At 43.7% G+C, this 17,530-nt stretch overlaps 1 protein-coding gene across 1 annotated transcript in view; it reads left to right on the forward strand.

Moving 5' to 3' along the window:
* Window positions 1–17,530, forward strand: part of IGF1R (insulin like growth factor 1 receptor) — a 1,159,892-nt gene that overhangs the window by 738,314 nt on the left and 404,048 nt on the right. Inside the window, exon 4 of the mRNA XM_086958078.1 lies at window positions 7,202–7,511. Within this exon, the coding sequence (XP_086814204.1) occupies window positions 7,202–7,511 (310 nt within the window). The remainder of the gene's footprint in view (window positions 1–7,201; window positions 7,512–17,530) is intronic.

Consider the following 17,530-nt stretch of genomic DNA (forward strand, 5'->3'; position numbering starts at 1 on the left):
TACACTTTAGATGCAACCTGTGTCTAGGAGTGCCTAGTGTGCTGTGCTAGGAACATCACTGTACCATTGAGCTGGCCCAGTGGCCTCGCACATTTACGAGAAACATTGCAAGCAATTGCTTGAAAAACTCAAACGTGGCACAGATTTCCTAGCTATCCAAGAACATTGGACATTCGGTTTCTGTTTTGTGTTCTGTGAAGTGCTGGTGGTAATGTTTGTCCACTTTGAAAGAACTAAAGGTGATGGAAATGAACAGGCATTGGGGAAAGGGTGGTCTTCAAAATAGAGATACTGAGCACAGAAGCACAAGCACCTTGGTTGAGTTTGAGGAAGTTAAAAATATAAAGAGAGGAGGAACAGACTGGTAGCTTGTGTAATCTGTTAAAAGTCGAAATGTGCATCAATGGAGTCTAGCCCAATATGTTTTATTTTGGCGTTTGATATAGTGCCTTTGTTACCGTTTACCTTTCTCACAATTACATAGGTTCCACAGTGTATGCCCTGTGGGAAATCATTACCTACTGCATACACTAGAGATTTATTGTCAAAGATACCCTTTTTTCAGTCGTTACTTTGGAGAAGTATGCAGTCAGCAATTTCTGGTATCAAAAACCATACTTACTTATACATCCAGTCTTTACGTTGTGTACTTACTTAATTTCACTTCTTCAAAAAACGTAATACAGTTTTTGTTTTGCAAGTGTTTTTTGTAACCCGATGGGAGTTTGCTCGGGGAGGACCAGGTTCTACGGCAGGACTCTAAATGGAGCCCTCTTTCTCAGCAGCCCTTGTGCTAACGGTATGCTGCCAGGGTCCCTGCTCCCTCCATGCCCCATCCAAAGAAAGCAGCTTGTGCGCGAACACGGCACCTTTCGTTGCTTTCTTGAGGTTACCTAGATCACGGGATAAGCCTTATACGTATTTAAATATTTATGTTTGCTAGTGATGTGCGGATGCCCTGCTTTTTGTAGAATCTGCACTTTTGTTCTCTACATAAGACAGTGTACTGCTCCATGACACAACCAAGCAACAGTCACAGCCTCGTTCACACAGTTACCTTAGACACAAGCTGGGTATTGTGCATAACCAAACCTCCTAATCATTGAAGCGCCCATACAACCAAACAAATGCACGAAAGCAGCTTTTTAATGACACTCACATCACTGATACTTATACTGGTTCAGGCAGCAGATGCCAGTCTGTGATTAAACCCTCAGTACCAGTAAAAGTACGCAAAATCTGACAGTGCTGCAAGGCCACACTAATGTCAACATACTGCTATGCAAGTGTCTCTAGCATAACATCAGGGTTTTTTTTATGTGGGCCTGTCCCTCCAGGTCTCAGACCTGGTAGCGCTTAAGAACCGACATTGAAAAGGGTCCGTAGGTCCCTATATTCATGTCTTTAACTCTACTGGTAAAAATATAATTGATTTCTAAAAAATGAATGCAAAAAACTATAAGGGAATCTGTCACCGATTTAGCTCCAGTTTATATTTCACATGTTTTATTTAATCTTGCATTCCCTAAGAGTGTTGGCTATTTCCAGGAGGTTGCATTTTTGTATTTATGCTGTGTATCATATTACTTTTGTATAGTGCATACTATGAACTGAGTTTTCTCCATATGCTTGTAATGGGACTCAGTAATGTTTAAAGCATAGTCTCACAATTTCTGAATTGAAACCTTTCAATTTTATTTATTTGCAACAAAACCATTGTTGTTACTCATTTATCTTTAAAAAGTTAAAGCCAATAGCCCTGACTGGTTTTAGATGTATGTCATTTGTTCTGTTATATATCAGGATGAATTAATGGAAACCTCAGCGAGGCACTAATCTATCGGTCAGGTGGCACACTTAAGGAATCACAGACGTGTAGTCATGTACTTAAACAATGCCTTTAATGACATAGTCCACACCCCTTTTAGAGACCCCGCACTTATTTTATGCCACTTAGAGCCCTGCATAACATTATTATAATGATAATTGCTTACTATATGAATGAAAATCCTTATTGCAAGATAATACCAATCCTTTAACTTGCGCCCCAAAAAAATCTTGGTCTGGCAAAAACCACCACCAGATTGCTTTAACCTTCTGCTATCTTTATTTCATTCTCTAAAGCAGTGTTCTTCAAACCTTTTAATGCCACACCCCCACTCTTGTAAAAAGGTATTTATAGGGACCTCCAGAATGACAAACATTTCTTCACTGTAAAATCGGCTGCTCTTAACCTATTTAACAATTCAGACATAGCAGTTCTGTTTACTTATCCTGTTTAAAAATGCAGTCAAAAACATGATTGCCAATATGCTATTAGCAAACTGTTCTCCCAAAAAGTGTGAAAATATCCACACTTTGATGGACCTAGAATGTAATTTGGATCTGCCGCCCCTTCAACCCCCCCTCCACAACCTTGTCTTCTATTGGCAGGACAACTGGAATTATGTGGCAGGAGAGGCCTGCCTAAATATGCATCAGACTTGAGTAAATTATGCAACAAGAAAATGCAAATTATGCAGCTTAACGCAGCACAATTTGTAAACATAATACTTAATTATTTCGTCATTTGTTTACACTTGGTAACACTGTCTAGGCATTGGTTGCACCGCATTAATATGCAAATATAGCAGCAATTAGCAACAGAAAGGTGACCAATCCAGCTTTGAAAAAAACGCCTTCTTTTGCGAGGCAACACGTTTCGCTGCAATTTAAGTAAACTTGTGAATCGTTTGAGCTAGAAACGCACATTGTTTTTTGTTGTTAATCCATCATCTGCGCATAATTAGCAAATTGTATGTGGCAAATGAGGTAAATCTAGAATTTTGTGGCTGTGGCGATTTTTGCATAATTCCAGTGGCCCTGCCTATAGGACATTACCGACAAAAACATTACGGATACAATGGCCTGTTACAGAGTGGCTCACTGCCACTGTTTTCATTCTTAAAAAACACAGCGCTGTTTTCAGCATGTTTGTCTTGGTTCCCCGAGGGCATAGTAAACGCGCCTCTTGGCGAGAGCCTGGTTTGCCTTCTGAGATCAATTCGAGCACCTCAGGTGGCCTGCTCCATAGTTTGGAAATCTCTGGAACAGAGGAGAAGTGAAATCACGCGACGGCATAGCGTGCTGAGTAACTTTCACTTTATCAATAGTGCTTTGGGTGCTGCATGGTTTCTCGACTGCTTCTCTTTGGCTCAGTTCATAAAATGTGTGCTCATTTTTTCTGAATTGCAATTCTTCTATAATGCGGTTGTAGTGAAGAACACTTGTTTCTACAACCATGTTTATTTCATGCTCTCAAAACACAACCACTAAATGGAAGTGCGCTCTGATGGCCCAGTGGCCTGTGCTAACCAAAACGACACCAAACCAATGCTCATGTGTTTATAATATTTCAGAGGGGTATTTGCACAGTGGCAAGAGTGGTGAATATAGGGCCCCTCTCCTTTCCGCTATCAGTAATCATTTGTGAATATTAATACACCGTGATCATTTCTTTATGAATTTCTGGGTTGTCTAATACTCCTTGCTCTAGGCTACTCTGGTGATGACTGTTCTTGTCAAATAGGATGTTCGCACTTGGCTTCAGTTACCAGAGGGCCGCCGGAAACTGGACGAGCTTACGGATTCCCTGCCTGTCTGGCCCCGTGGTGACATTCCTGTTCTTCCTGATGGTTTTCACCACTGACTCGTCTCTGACTTCGGTGCTTTAGACACCCTTGGCAGAATGGTCGTGTTTTACGACCTCTGACACACTTAGAATAAGGCCTTTTTCAATGTCACCGATCCTGGAGATGGCCCTGTTATTAGGTCGAAATGCAGTTGACTTTTACCCCATCACCGAAAGGGTGATATGTCCATAGATGTCTCTATAATCTTCAAACATTCGGTACAAAACTGCATTTTGATTTTATTTTTCGTCATCTGGATTTTCTCGTGTCTTAATGCTTGAATTTCTTCTAAATGCTTTCTGTGAAGCACTTTAGAGAATCAATTATATTTCTCCCATTCAATCACATTGTATCTGGCAAGTTGTTTCCTTGATGCATCAAGTCTGTTTTTATCCACCTGTATATAGTTATTGCAATTACAGCACACGTTTTCTTCATAATTAAGAATTTTCTAAGCGGGTCCAGTAACCAGTGTTTTAATTTAAATCATTGTATTTTATAGTCATTCTTTTCTAAAGTGTGGGTCTCAAACAAGAATACCTTTTTATTAGACAGCAGTCGACTAACACCAAGTATTGAAACTAGCAACTGTTGTTAAGCAATAGCTGACCATGCAGGAACAACCTCTTTAAGGTTTTGCTGCAAATTACTGCTTTGAAAATAGCCTACTCTTGCTAGATCTAGACTCTGAATTATTGGTGCATGCCTGACGATAAATATAGCTGGACTAAGTACCATGCTATGGAAAACACTCTGTCGTGATGGTGAGGAGACTTTATCTAGTTCTTCTCTTCCTCTCGATCTGCGCCTAAGCTAAATCCACCCACTTCTAAATAGTCTTCTGATGCCTCTTTTCTGGCAAGCAAATGTAGATTGAGCTCCCTCTCTGTATCCTGCAATATTCATGTTTATTCACACTGGAAGTAGTGTCTCCCTCCTGGCACATTAAGATTTGCAGCAAGTTTCTGTTAAAACGCCTCATGGCAAAACTACTATTAGAAACATCCTTTGACAGTTCGGACACAAGTTTATGTGTTATGCATAAGTGTACATGAGCTCTGTAATGTCTGTTGCAAAACAAGATGTAGCTAAATGTGAACATAGGAGATACAATAAATGCCATAGAAATAGCAATAATGTCACTCATCTGAATACTTTCCAATGCCTATTTTATTGGTACATTGGAATTTTGGCCTTCCCTTGGAAGATAGTAGTGTGGCAGAGGTATTGCCCGTATTTCACTTGTGCTTCATTATTCTAAGATTTCTTTATGGTCTGTGTTAGGCTCTTAGATTGGAACAGTCTGCCCTCATTTATTGGACTGTTCTTAGAACATCATAACCTTTATAGGTCTCGCCTACGAGGCACACTCCCCTCAACTCTGTCACTCCACTCTACCTCTACCATACTCCACTCCGTTGTACTCTACGTCACAAAATGTTAGCCATGCTGAACAGTAACTACGCTCTGTACAAAATGCTAAAGGTCATTGGTAAAGCCAATAGTTCTCACGTAAGAAAGACCTATTAGCTTTGCTGAAGCTTGTTTCCTCATCTATGCCGGTATTACCAGTTTTCCCTTTTCCATTATAGGCCCTTTCCTGCAGATTGGGCTTAGAACTCGAATAGCTGGCATTGGGTTGGTAGAGCCCTCAACAGCATACTGTTCTGTTCTACTCCTTGTTATTCATCGCTAGATCCACCTATCAGTTAATACATTCATTCACCCACACCCATCAGTCCATCCATCTATTGTTGTATTTACCCCCACACGTATGCTTACACCTACCTGTTTGTGCATATATGATTGTCTCATGTATGTTTTTTGTATTTTTTGTGTGTGCACAGTATTTTCTTGTTACTGTTTGGTTTTGTGCATTGCACGGGTGCATGTATGTATGCTGCTCTGTTGGGATTAATGTATATATTTGATGTGTGTGTACACAGATGTTTCCCCGTGTTTCACTGCTATTTGCCCCTGTTTGTAGGCTTCATAACCAAGCCGCATCTGTCTGGCTTTGTCAATGTGCGTTCCAGTTGATTACCTTTTAAGCAGTCTTTCGCATTCAATTTTTAATGCTTTTAGTGGAAAAAGTGTAGTCTGAGAGGCTTTAATGAGAGGCTTTATAGTTCACATTAACTAGAATACCTGGATTATATTGGAGGATTATTACATTAAAGTATTCGGAAGTGTTCTGTACGCACCCTTACACTGATCAAGTTAGGAGAGCAGTCATCTCTCTCGTAAATGTGAAAGCAGTCAATGATTAGTTGAACTTAAATAAACCAACTTGTTTTTCAAGGAAAAGTACACTGAGCAAAATAGCTACTGAATTCTCTGTAGTTCCACCTTGCAAACTTGTACTTGTTATTAACGTAAATCATATTTCAACAAAAAAATTAAGGAGTGGAAGAAGCAGAGCATTAGTGTCTTTTACAGGAATATAACTGGCACTTTTTTAATTATCTAATAAAATACAATCTGTAAAATATAAAATTGCTATTTTAACTAACCACCCGCCGAAAATGTGATTCTTCTGTTAGGCAGTCGTAGAATTTGTAGGTGCAAGCACATATTTTTTAAAAGAGGGGCCACAGAGGTAAGGTATGTTTTTCTTGGTGGATAGCTATGGTTCGTCTTGTTTGAGTGTGTCCTACATGGAGATTGGAACCTCAGACCTTTCCATTAGCCCTGACTACAATATTCTGGCACAGGCTTTGCTGCTCGACGACTCGTCTTGAGGCACAGTGAAACCAGATCTATTTTATGTGTCTACTGTTGTGTAGCTGAACTAGAAAGCAAACACTCAAGGAATTAAAAGCATGTTTCATATGTATGTTTTTACACAGCTTTTGGTCGGTTGGTAGCCTAGGTCACCAGGCCAATGGAAGATAAGCAGAAAAATATCGTATCACGTTTACAAATGAATTGGGGTGCACGTGAGAAATTAGATTGAAGTTGGCAAATTGTAATATACTGTTACTTGGCATTTTGTAGCATGCTACTCTGTGTGTGGCCCCTTAGCCTGTGTCTGTGCCACGACCCTAGCTGATCATGAGTGTGCTTGTTCTACAGCTTTCTGTTCTGTTCCTCTAAGCTTTGCATTTCTCTATTCCTTGGCTACCTTGTTTGGCATATAATGTTGCAAGGTCAGTTGCACAATATCCACAGTCCTCAACCTCTGTATCCATGTCCTACTTCAAAGGCTGTGAATGGTGGTTGTGTGATCCTGTGCACAGCCTACAACCAAGATAGTATATATTATAATATAATTTTTAAAAATGTATTTTATTTTTGTGGTATTGTTTTCAATAATTAATAATTTAACCCATACATGAACGCGCTGATGTGCAATATTGCCAGGTAATTTGTTTGTTCTTGCCATTGCAGGTGAGTGAGGTCTACTTGCCTAGGGCTTATAGTATCTGTTGTGGCATTTACAATTCATAATTTGTTTTTGATTAAAGACTTAGCGCCCGGTCGAAAGTTTCCATTTTGGTTTTTCAGTCCTGTTTTCTTTTTGTTTTCAGTGTGCCCTCCGGAATGCGGTAAGGGTGCATGCACGGACCAGAAGCAGTGCTGCCATGCGGAGTGCCTGGGAAGCTGCAGTATGCCAGACAACGACACGGCCTGCGTGGCTTGCCGCCATTTTTTCTACGAAGGACGCTGCTTGGCCACCTGCCCTCCCCACACATACATGTTTGAAGGATGGCGCTGCGTGTCGCGAGAGTTTTGCGCCAGAGTCCCTTCCTCGGACACGGACTACGAGCCTTATGTGATTCACAAGGGTGAATGCATGCCAGAGTGCCCATCAGGATTCACTCGCAATGGAAGCCAAAGGTAATATTTTCTTCCTTTAAGTTCTGCAGTGCCTGAGTGGCTGTGAGGGTGTGTGGGGGGCGGGCACTATTAGCTTCATCCTAGTGCTTCAAATGGAAATACAAAGAAGCAGGTACTCCACATACCAGAGTACCTCATTGCTACTAAGAAATACAGGTACTCGTCAATTATAAGTATTGCATCTATGCTGAGAAATGTGGGTACACTTCATTTTGAATTAAATACGTGCAGGCACTCACACCTGCCCATTTGAAGCACTGCTTGATTCTTCAAATGTTCCCCAGTTGCTCATATTGTTGTTTGTATCTGGCTGAGGAAGCCTATGTTTTTTATCATGTTCTGTTGACTGTGTGAATCTGCATTCAGGATGTCTTAGAGCTGTGCCTGGGTTGGCTACACCGCTTACTGCACACCCACCTTACATTTCAGAAATGAGGGACATGAAGATATGTTTTTTCCGATAGGCCCTCGAAGCTCCTGTGGGGCAACCAGACTTTAAATTTGCAACTCCAAAATCCAGAACTAAATGTGCATTAAAATATGCAGTTTCAAGTCAATAATTCTTTATTCTGCCAATTATAGACCATAAAAGCACATATAAATAAAGCATATATGTCACCTATAATTAAGCTATATACATGATTACATCAAGGAATGAAGTTAATACATATTCATTTTAACATGCATGCCAGCAATCTAAAAACTTTTGTGCAAAAACGCAAATTAAAAATGGATATGCATATAAAGTGGAGTGCCCAAAACATTGACAAGAACGCACTTGACAGGCTGTCCTTAAAAATAAAAATTCCACATTTGAATTAATGCAACAATTGAACCATGTGCGCAGAATCAATAGGAAGTCCTCTATTCCTTAAAAAAACTTTTTCCATTGTCTATGGGCTCCTGAATTGAAGCTTGCAGCCCTAAAGCAAATCTCGGGGGAAGATTGCATTTGTAAATACAACAACGCAGGCCTTACTTGTGCAAATTAGTTTTTCTTACCAAAGGGATAATAAATGTATGTCTCAAAGTACAATCAAAATCACACAAAAATATAAAGTGCACAGTGCCCTGCTCCGAAAAATTGTCACAGAGGCAGGATTTTAAGGCTCCTGGCTTTGAACATCTCTTGGGAACTGCTAAAATTCTATATATGGAATTAAGTCTGAATCTAGTTGATAAAAAATGACAATAGGCGTTGTTAACAAAGGACAAGTAGGGTTCTCCCCGTAAACTTGTTTTCAGCAATATATGTTGTCACACAGTGGGTTTAGCAAGTTCCCTGTCTTCACTTTCACCAAGCCGCCTGGGCAAAAACATGTTTTTGATGACCCACAAATCACTAGGGCGTAATTGTCTTGGGTTAATAAACAGATCCAAGCAACCTAACCTCCTTAGCTTGTCCTTAAACTATCTTATCCACGGAATACGCAAAGCCACAACAAGAGCACAACAATCCTTTAATACGTGCTGATTCAGGGTAGGAACAGGACTTGACCAAATTCCCAGCCAGCTCTTTATGGATGTCACAGCGATATGGTCAAATATGTATCCCACTCCAAGCTCTTCATGAATCGTAAAAGGGGGGGTGCTAGTCGAAAAAGCGGGAAGTCTGCACAAAAATGTATTCTCAATCACCCACCTGCAGTTCTCCGGCATCTTTGTACCCACACACATCACACCCATAGCTTGCCATAGAAATACATTTTTCTTTAAAAACCTTTAGTATTGCGGGCGCTGGTTTGGCCCCTAGTATCTTGGTGAAATCCATGGTAGCACCTACAGCCCTCACCAATATATTCTTTTTCAGGGCTCTTTGAGCAACTCATGATCATCTGTCGTCAAACAACACCCCCCACGTGGAGATGGTAGAAACTTTAGTAAGCTATTCCCCCCCTACACAAAAAGTTGCACCCAGTGGCCTTCCAAACACCAATAGTCATAGTATGAGATTTAGTAAAATTGATAGACAGATCTAAGGAATCAATAACCCACAGCAGTATGTGCATGCAACACCGCACCGTCTGCATATAACAATGCAGGTATTCATTTGGTGCTCTTTCCACCCTCCCCCCTCCCGCCCCACCCTCAGGGACATCTCTACCGCCTTCTGTCAATACATCTCCTTACTTGGTTTTTTTTTTTTTTTTTTTTTATTAGGAAACCTCAGGATTACATCATGTGCAAAGCAAGGAAGGGCCAAAAGGCCATCATACATTATCATCAGATGTCAAAATATCTTGCAACAAAGGATAACCACACTGCGTACTCAAGCCCGACTGGCAGTATTAAATCAGGATTAGCGACCAAGATTACCCACAGTGTAACAGGATATATGAGGATTCCAATTTATAATAAAGTTGAAGGATCAAACGAAAGGCAATATTACGATACCAGTTTCAAGCTATTTACGTACGAGGGTATTAGCCTTCAGTTGAACGTACCAATGGGAGAACAATAGGTAAGTAGAAATCCAAGAGCAAACCCACCAAACCACAGTGACCCACTCACGAAGCAAGCAATGTTGACAGGATCTCGTAGCATAAAGGGACACAAACAATGATCCTCCCACGGAACCCAATCCCCGGACTCCAACTATAAGAAGATAGAAAGAGGAAGATTATATCATAAAGAAACAAGAAAGAAGAAAGGAAAAGCGGGCCATAGAGACAAAGAAGAAACAAAAAGCACGTCCCACCCCCACCCCCCACCCTGCATGCAGCGGAAGGCCACGGCCCACCCCCCCATAGGCATGCCTGTAGCCCCAGGAAACCCCAAAGAAGGGAAAATAGGAGGAGGGCCCAAGCTCCGGCCCCTGACACGCCCCCCCCACCCATCCTGAATAACCCCCAAGTGAGCCCACCATAATGGAGGGCAAGCAGCAATATTTATCGTCCCAATCACCCCTAGTCACCAACCAATGTTTTCATCCGGCACCAAAAACATCCAGTAAGCACGTAAGTCCGAGTTCAGCCTTGGCCGGTACGAACTAAGGCAGCAATACGTCGCACACCGGGAGGAAGCAAGGTCAATGAGTCTGCAGTCCCTTTTGGAGCCAATGCAGCAGCAAGACAGAGCAAAAAAGTCCACACAGCAGAGCAACTCCATAGCACCTTAGCCATCGAGGAAGGCAGGCAATGCAAATCGGGAGCGTAGGTAGCCAGCCGGAAGGTGTAGAAGTCAGCAAACATAGCAGATCGGCCACACGTCCCACCAAGTTCGTTGTCCGGTTGCACACACTTTGGAGAGTCCCCATTGCTGACAAACCAGGAAAGGACGGGCTCCGGCTCGATATCCTGGCCATCCACTTTTGTACAACTCGCCGTCGCCTGTGGGGAAGCCACAATCGTCCAGCGACTGCTCAGGGCAGAGTGCAGGTCTTTAAGGGCCAGTAGGACGTCTCACGTTGTGGGTTCCATCGCCAGTCCACCAGTCTATGTAGCGCACCTCTCCCCCAGGGAACCTCAAGGCAGGCGAGGACACAAACCCCTCCGAGAATTGGATAGTCAATGGCCGCCAACAGCATAACAATGGGTCTTATCAGGCACACTCACAATCGAGATCACCCACCGAGCTATTAGGCGCTTACCAGGCGTGCCCGAGAGCTCCCTTAGAGCAGCATTGCGGGGAGAGCTGTCGGCCGCCGGCAGTATCCGGGGTAGGTCGGGGCTGGAACATTCGGCAAGAAGTATCGCCGAGAAAACAATCAGGTCCAGGCTCCGGCGAAAACCTTTGTCGGGCAGGCCGAGGGGCGCCGGCGCTGTTCTTCAATCGGCAGTATCTGGTCACGGCCAATTACGAACCCGGTCTGGCTCACCGGGCGAAGATGGCCGGCCGGAGCCGATGTTGTTTAATCGCACTCCGCCTGCTGCGTCACTCGAGGTCCCGGCTCACACAGTGCAAGGGCCGGGAAGTTTGCGACGATGGATCTCGGCTGTGGGAGACCGATTTCGAGCCGGAGTAACACTGCCGAGCTCCATAGGCAGTCATCAGTACGCGGCTGCAATCAGGACGCAGGATGGATGTCAGGATAGTGCGGGAGGTAAGGGCGATCGGCGGAGCCGGGATTCTATGCGGCCATTTTGGCCGCCGTCTCGGCTCCTCCTCCATCTCCTTACTTGTTAATATATAGAGTAAACAGCGGGGAGCCAAAATACACCCCTACCTTACCCCTTCTCTTAACCCGCTAGGAAGTAGACCAGCTACCATTCTTATTATACCTCACCAAAGCTGTGCAATTACAATGAGAGGTATGTAAGAAAGCCACCAAATCTGCATCTATACCCATGTCCAAGAGGACTTGCCAGAGGTTGGATCTATTAACACTGTCAAAAACCGAGGTTAAATCCATAAAAGCCATGTGCAGGCAACCCCTCTTCGCTGTAGTATATTTTTCCACAACCAAATATAAATTGTATCCAGTGTCCCTCTTCCGTGCCTAGTACCATACTGGAGATCCATAATAAATAATGGGAAAAAAAATAAAATAAACGTAGAATTGTCAAACCAGGAGATTAAGCTCTCCAGGACAACCTTCCCCATAATTTTTGCAGCAGAACTAAGAAGGTAAATGGGGCAGTAAGATGCTGGATCATCCCTCACCCCTTTTTTAAAAATTGGTAAGATAATAGCTTTAGACCAGGAAGAGGGGGAACCACACATGCAGGCTGCGTTGAAGACGCATGTCAAAATCTTAGTCCAGGTCGAAGGGTCAGCTCTATAAAGATCTGAGGGAACCCTATCCGGACCTGGCGCTTCCCCTCCCACACCTCACAGGGTCCAGGATGGCTTTATGTACCTTTAAAGCATAAAAAAACAGAAGTGAAGTTTTCGTCCCTGGTTCCCACTGGGTATCAGGTTCCCTCATGCCCTCCCCATTATAAATCCCTTCAAAATGTTGGACCCATCTCTCTGAGGCGATAGTACAGTCCACTCTAGAGTTTACTGAGCCTAAAAAGAAAGGGCTATTTACTATTTCCAAAATTTAAAACTGTTAGGTAACATGCATAGCCTGGCACAGGTTTTCCCAAGCTTGCCCCCTAATGATCTTTCTGAGTCGCAGGTTTATAAGCTTTCCTGCATGCTCTAATCTTGTCCTCCTCCTTACGTTGCTGCTGAGTGCAGCCATTAGGTACCTATGGGTCTTAGAACAGTTACCATCAAACCATCTGTCTTCTTTATTTCCATTAATCTTTCCTCTGGAAATCAAATTCTTTGCAAACTGATTACTTACTTTTTTTAAAGTGTCTTATACTAGCCTGTCCTGTGTTCCGCTATCGAGAATAATGCAAGGTTACCTGCATTTACTAAATATAAGATCTCTAAAAAAGCGTCTGAAATCACCTTGTCCCACTTCAGCCTACGTGCTTGGTCCCTTGTGCTGACACTATTTGGAATACTCTTACCCTCCTTCCTATTTATATTTAGATTCCAGGCCAATTCCAGCTTTATGGGATTATGATCACTAAAATTGTTCTAGGAGACTCTCACTGCATTAACTGCAGGAACCAGAGAGACAGATAATAAAATCATAAGTTGAGGAACAACCCACTCTCCCCCAACTGTTCCAGGCAGTGCAGGTTGTTGATCTCTAGAAGCTCCTCCAAACGAAGACCTTGTTTGGTATGTTCAAAATGGGTGACCGGAAAAATTGCTACCAAAGGGCCTTTCACAATGATGCAGTCTGGTTGGCATAAATGCATGTTAAAGTCACCCAAGATTATAAGTTGAAAAGAAGAGGTCCTCATCTCCCCATAATGTTCCAAAAGACACTCCAATGTGGCAATATATTCAATATCTGCACTTCTACAAAAGGAATGATAAAAATGTAATACCAACAAAGGGGTTTGGTTTTGAACACCAACTCTACTGCCAGTAACTTTGGTTAATCACTTTCCACCACGCTGGTGGTGCATGACATTTTAAGAGAAACGAGGACAAGAAGGCCTCCCATACCGCGCCCTGCCTAAGAAGGGGACGCAACCTTAAAAAAACAGGAAAATCCTTCCATATACAAGGATTTTCCAGTGTCCCATGTTTCCTGCAGAGCAACTTTATGACAACCCCAAGAGTTTCTAGCCATTTTACGGCATCTTTTTTTGCCTTTAGACCCAAAATATTCCATGTCATAACCCTCCTAAAAGAAGGAATAAGAGGAATAGGGACTGCTAATGTGACGGAATGGATACTGTATCTGTTGGACCCATGGACCTGGGGCCTGGCAACCCATCCTGTTGTGACATCTGTCAATCGTTGTCATTTAGCCCTATCAAGGGTGCAAAGTTATTGCCAACTGAAATATCTGTCCTGGCTGACGCATCCTGAAACATCTTGAAGGGCTGGAGGCAGACTGACCACTGCTGCCCAGGAAAAAAAGAATATGTGGGATAAAAATATTGAAGAGGAACAATCTTGATCTTTGTACCCGCATCCTGGGAAGAGTTACCCTGGACCAGGTCGTTTATATATCTAGGATGACTTAGATTGACCACTTCGCAATTCCCCTCGGTGTCAACTTAGAACCCACTCTTCCTGTGTTGGGACAGAAGAAGCCCTTTGACTATGGCCCTATCACACCAGTCTACAGAGGAATAGCTCATGCCTTGATTAATAGGCGGAACCCCCGTCAAATTAGCAACCAAAGGTTCTGATTGGGGATGGATGTAGGGAGGTAGTGTCAGTCATACGTGCCATGAGAGACCTACTCAATGTGGGTGTAGTAAGTTAGTAACACTGTCCCCAATGAACTGAAGTTTGCTTCTAGGGAAATATACCTGACTGGGGACAGTTACAAAGTTTGACCCTGTACCACAAACGCTCCCTTGAGTGATTGACATAACACTCCGGGCCCCAGGTTCTGGGAGACTATGCTCACTAGAGACCTCCCACCAAATCAGAACAACACTCAAATGAGGCCCCAGCCTTACAACTGGATCCCACCGCTAACATGGCTTTACTATTAGGAGCACTTAAATAGGAAGGGGACAACAAACTGAGCTTGGCCTCTATCCCTTCAAGCCGCAACAAAGTAGGGGACAGCAAGCTATTAAACAATGTTTTAAGCCTAGGGAGTATCTTGTCTATTACTTGATCTGAGTCAGATTTGACCCACTTAACTGAAGAAACCACCCTCTTGTGCAACTGGGATGCTCTCTTCCCTGGGCCCTCTTCTTTTGAACTGGGGGTTCAACTAGCGTGGTATCCACATCTGATATACTCTCTGTGGCCTCAGAATATGTAACTGCAGGGGGTAACATGTCTTCTAGCAAGGTACCAGCTGCTCCCTCTGAGTCAACATGGGGAGGTAGTCTTCAGAGAAAGTCTCCTTTCAGTCCGGGCTATTTCCTTGGAGATGACACTTGCTACTCTGACCAAAATGGAGTCTATTGTAGTAATAGTGTTTTCCCCCAGATGTACCTGCATTCATCTTCCTTTTTGCCCATAATCACTTGCGTTTGGCAGTAGGGATGCTAATCGGCACATCTGATAATGACCATTAAACCACAATAACCACTGATGGGCCAGACTTATGTTGGCCAAGGCAGGACCCCTCAAGTGGGCACCAAAACCCTTATAGGCTCCATGGGGAATAGTCAGTAGAAGCAGGCAAAATAAAAATATCAGTACCTCTATATTGATGAGCCAAAGAGAGGAACCAAGAGGGGTGACCCGGCCCAGGCCTTCCTCGACCAGGCGCAGACGGTCCCGGTTTTGGCACAGGCACATCCCGCGCTGTGGGAGCTTTAGTGGATTTTTGTAGAGCTCCTCTGGGCACAAGCTGGGGGTGTCAGCGGTTTCCTGCTGCAAAGTCACCTGGAGCTTGTAGTCTGCCCACTGGCCAATTTTCTTCCCCGCGAAGAGGTAGCCCCTGAAGATTTTTGTAGAGCGCTTTTTGCACAAGCTGGCGGTGCCTGTTGCTTCCTGCCACAAAGCCACCTAGGGTTTGTAGTCTGCATCCCCCCAGCTGTTCCTCTTCCCCACGCAGCAGTGTTTTGTAGAGCGCTACCGGGAGTAAGCTGGCGGTGTCGGCGGCTTCCTGCCGCAAAATCATCTGGGGCTTGTAGTCTGCCCCCAGCCTCTCCTCAGTATGTAGGGAGTTTGCTGAAATAGTTGACCAGACCTTGAGTGTCTACTGCTTCATCCATGGCCTTCGCATTTTCGAAACTGACCTAAAATCCTATTTTCTATCACTTGTTTCTTAGTTTGCTGCTGTGCTAAACATAATGCATGCAGATTAAAGCTTCAATGCTTTCAGTGAATCGTCGGTGGCATGGTTCAGCCAAGGTAGTGGAGAACTTCCACTTGCTGCCAAGGTGTAGTACAGTCAATGTCCCCTTTGAAAGTGTTCTCATTTTTCAACCCTGGCACTGTGTGCTCACACCAACATATGGCAGATGAAAGAGAGACCTGGAGCGAGAGGAAGACCGAGACAGAGACCAAGAGAAAGAGAGACGCTGACAAAGAGAAAGACTGAGGTTCAGAGAGAGCAAGAGGAACCCAATATATATTTTTTAGCAAATTCTATTGTATTTCAAAGGGATTTTAGTTGACAAGATACTTATTTGAACGCTTCCTTCTAGCACCATAATGCTGTCTCAAAGCACATAGGGAAAGGGACATGGTGAAAGGACGGAAGAGCACAAGAATGAGAGATCGAAGATTAGCTGTGTTGATTGGAGTAGATCTTCACAAGACATTCGTATCTCACTGGGCAGGGTAACCACCACCTCTGGTCAAGAGGTAGGAAGTTAAAGAAAGAAGTAGTGATGAGAGCAAAAGGGATCAGAAGATATAGGAAATGTTATAATTTGGGAGTGGTTGACTACCCACCTCAAGGAATAATCACAACGCCTATAAGGGTGACCCAGTACAGTCTCTAAATTAACCTAACCTGAACGCCCGTGTAACTGTGGCACATAGCAGACAGGCTTAACCTAGGGCTATATGCAAAGTATTTATGCAGTATTAAAACAGTAATAACGTCCAAAGCAAAACTATAAAAATCCCAAACAGAATTAGAAAAACGGAGTAAAATGTAATCAACAAAATGACACCAACATGACAAAAACCCCAAATGGGAAACAGGAGACAGTAATATTTTATGTTTTAAATATGACTAGTGCCAAGAAGTAGAAAGTGCCAATTATAGTCAATGGGACAGAGGCGCAGTTTTGACACTGGCCATGATAGAGCGTGGTTCAGATACACCAACCAGGTTCATCTTGGTCAAAAATGTTACCTTTTGATTTATCTTTTAAGCCTCAATCTGCCACAGAAGTACTCTTCTAATGCTCCCCAGAAACTCAGGGGAGGAATGTACAGACTTACAGGGTGTCGGGGAGAGGCCAACAGCAGGGTCCAGTCATGGTCCTGTTGCCAATGCCTGGCTTGGCAGTTGCTGGAAAGGCAACTTGTAGTTTGTTGCATCCCCATAGCTTGAACAGGTCAGCCCTATTACTGCTGGAGTCCATTTCTTGGTCCTGGGTACAAGAGGGAGCAGGTCCAGTCCTTTAGGGCTCCTTTCAGTCACAGACAGCAGGCCCAGTCCTCTTCTTTTCTTCCTCAGGTCAAGGGGTATTAAGTGGGAGCCTTGAGATGACACAAGCCAGCACACCCTAACCCATGAGTACTAGTATGGCCCGTGGGCCGCCAGCGGCCCGGCAAGCCTTCCTGGGCGGCCCACGTACCTTGCAGACAATTTACCTGTGTTTAAAAAAAAAATTAAAGAGTGTCTGCAAACACTGCCCGCCGAGACTCCGCTACTCTGTGGGGGCCCAGGCATTCAAGTCGTAGTGAGTGGAGCTGCAGGGGCGCTAAGAGGTGAAATACATACAAATGGTCTTTTAAAGACCTGTGAATTGCGTGCGTGTGTGTGTGTGTGTGTGTGTGTGTAAGTGTGTGTGTGTGTGTGTAAGCTGTCTCAGCCCGGGCACACACAGGCAGGGTGAGATGAAGAGGGTGACAGAGGGAGGGAGGGAAAGTGATGCAGACCGAGGGAGGGAAAGTGAGAGGGAGGGAAG

Source organism: Lissotriton vulgaris, chromosome 2_1 (genome assembly GCF_964263255.1).
Source record: "Lissotriton vulgaris chromosome 2_1, aLisVul1.2, whole genome shotgun sequence".
Lineage (NCBI taxonomy): Eukaryota > Metazoa > Chordata > Amphibia > Caudata > Salamandridae > Lissotriton > Lissotriton vulgaris.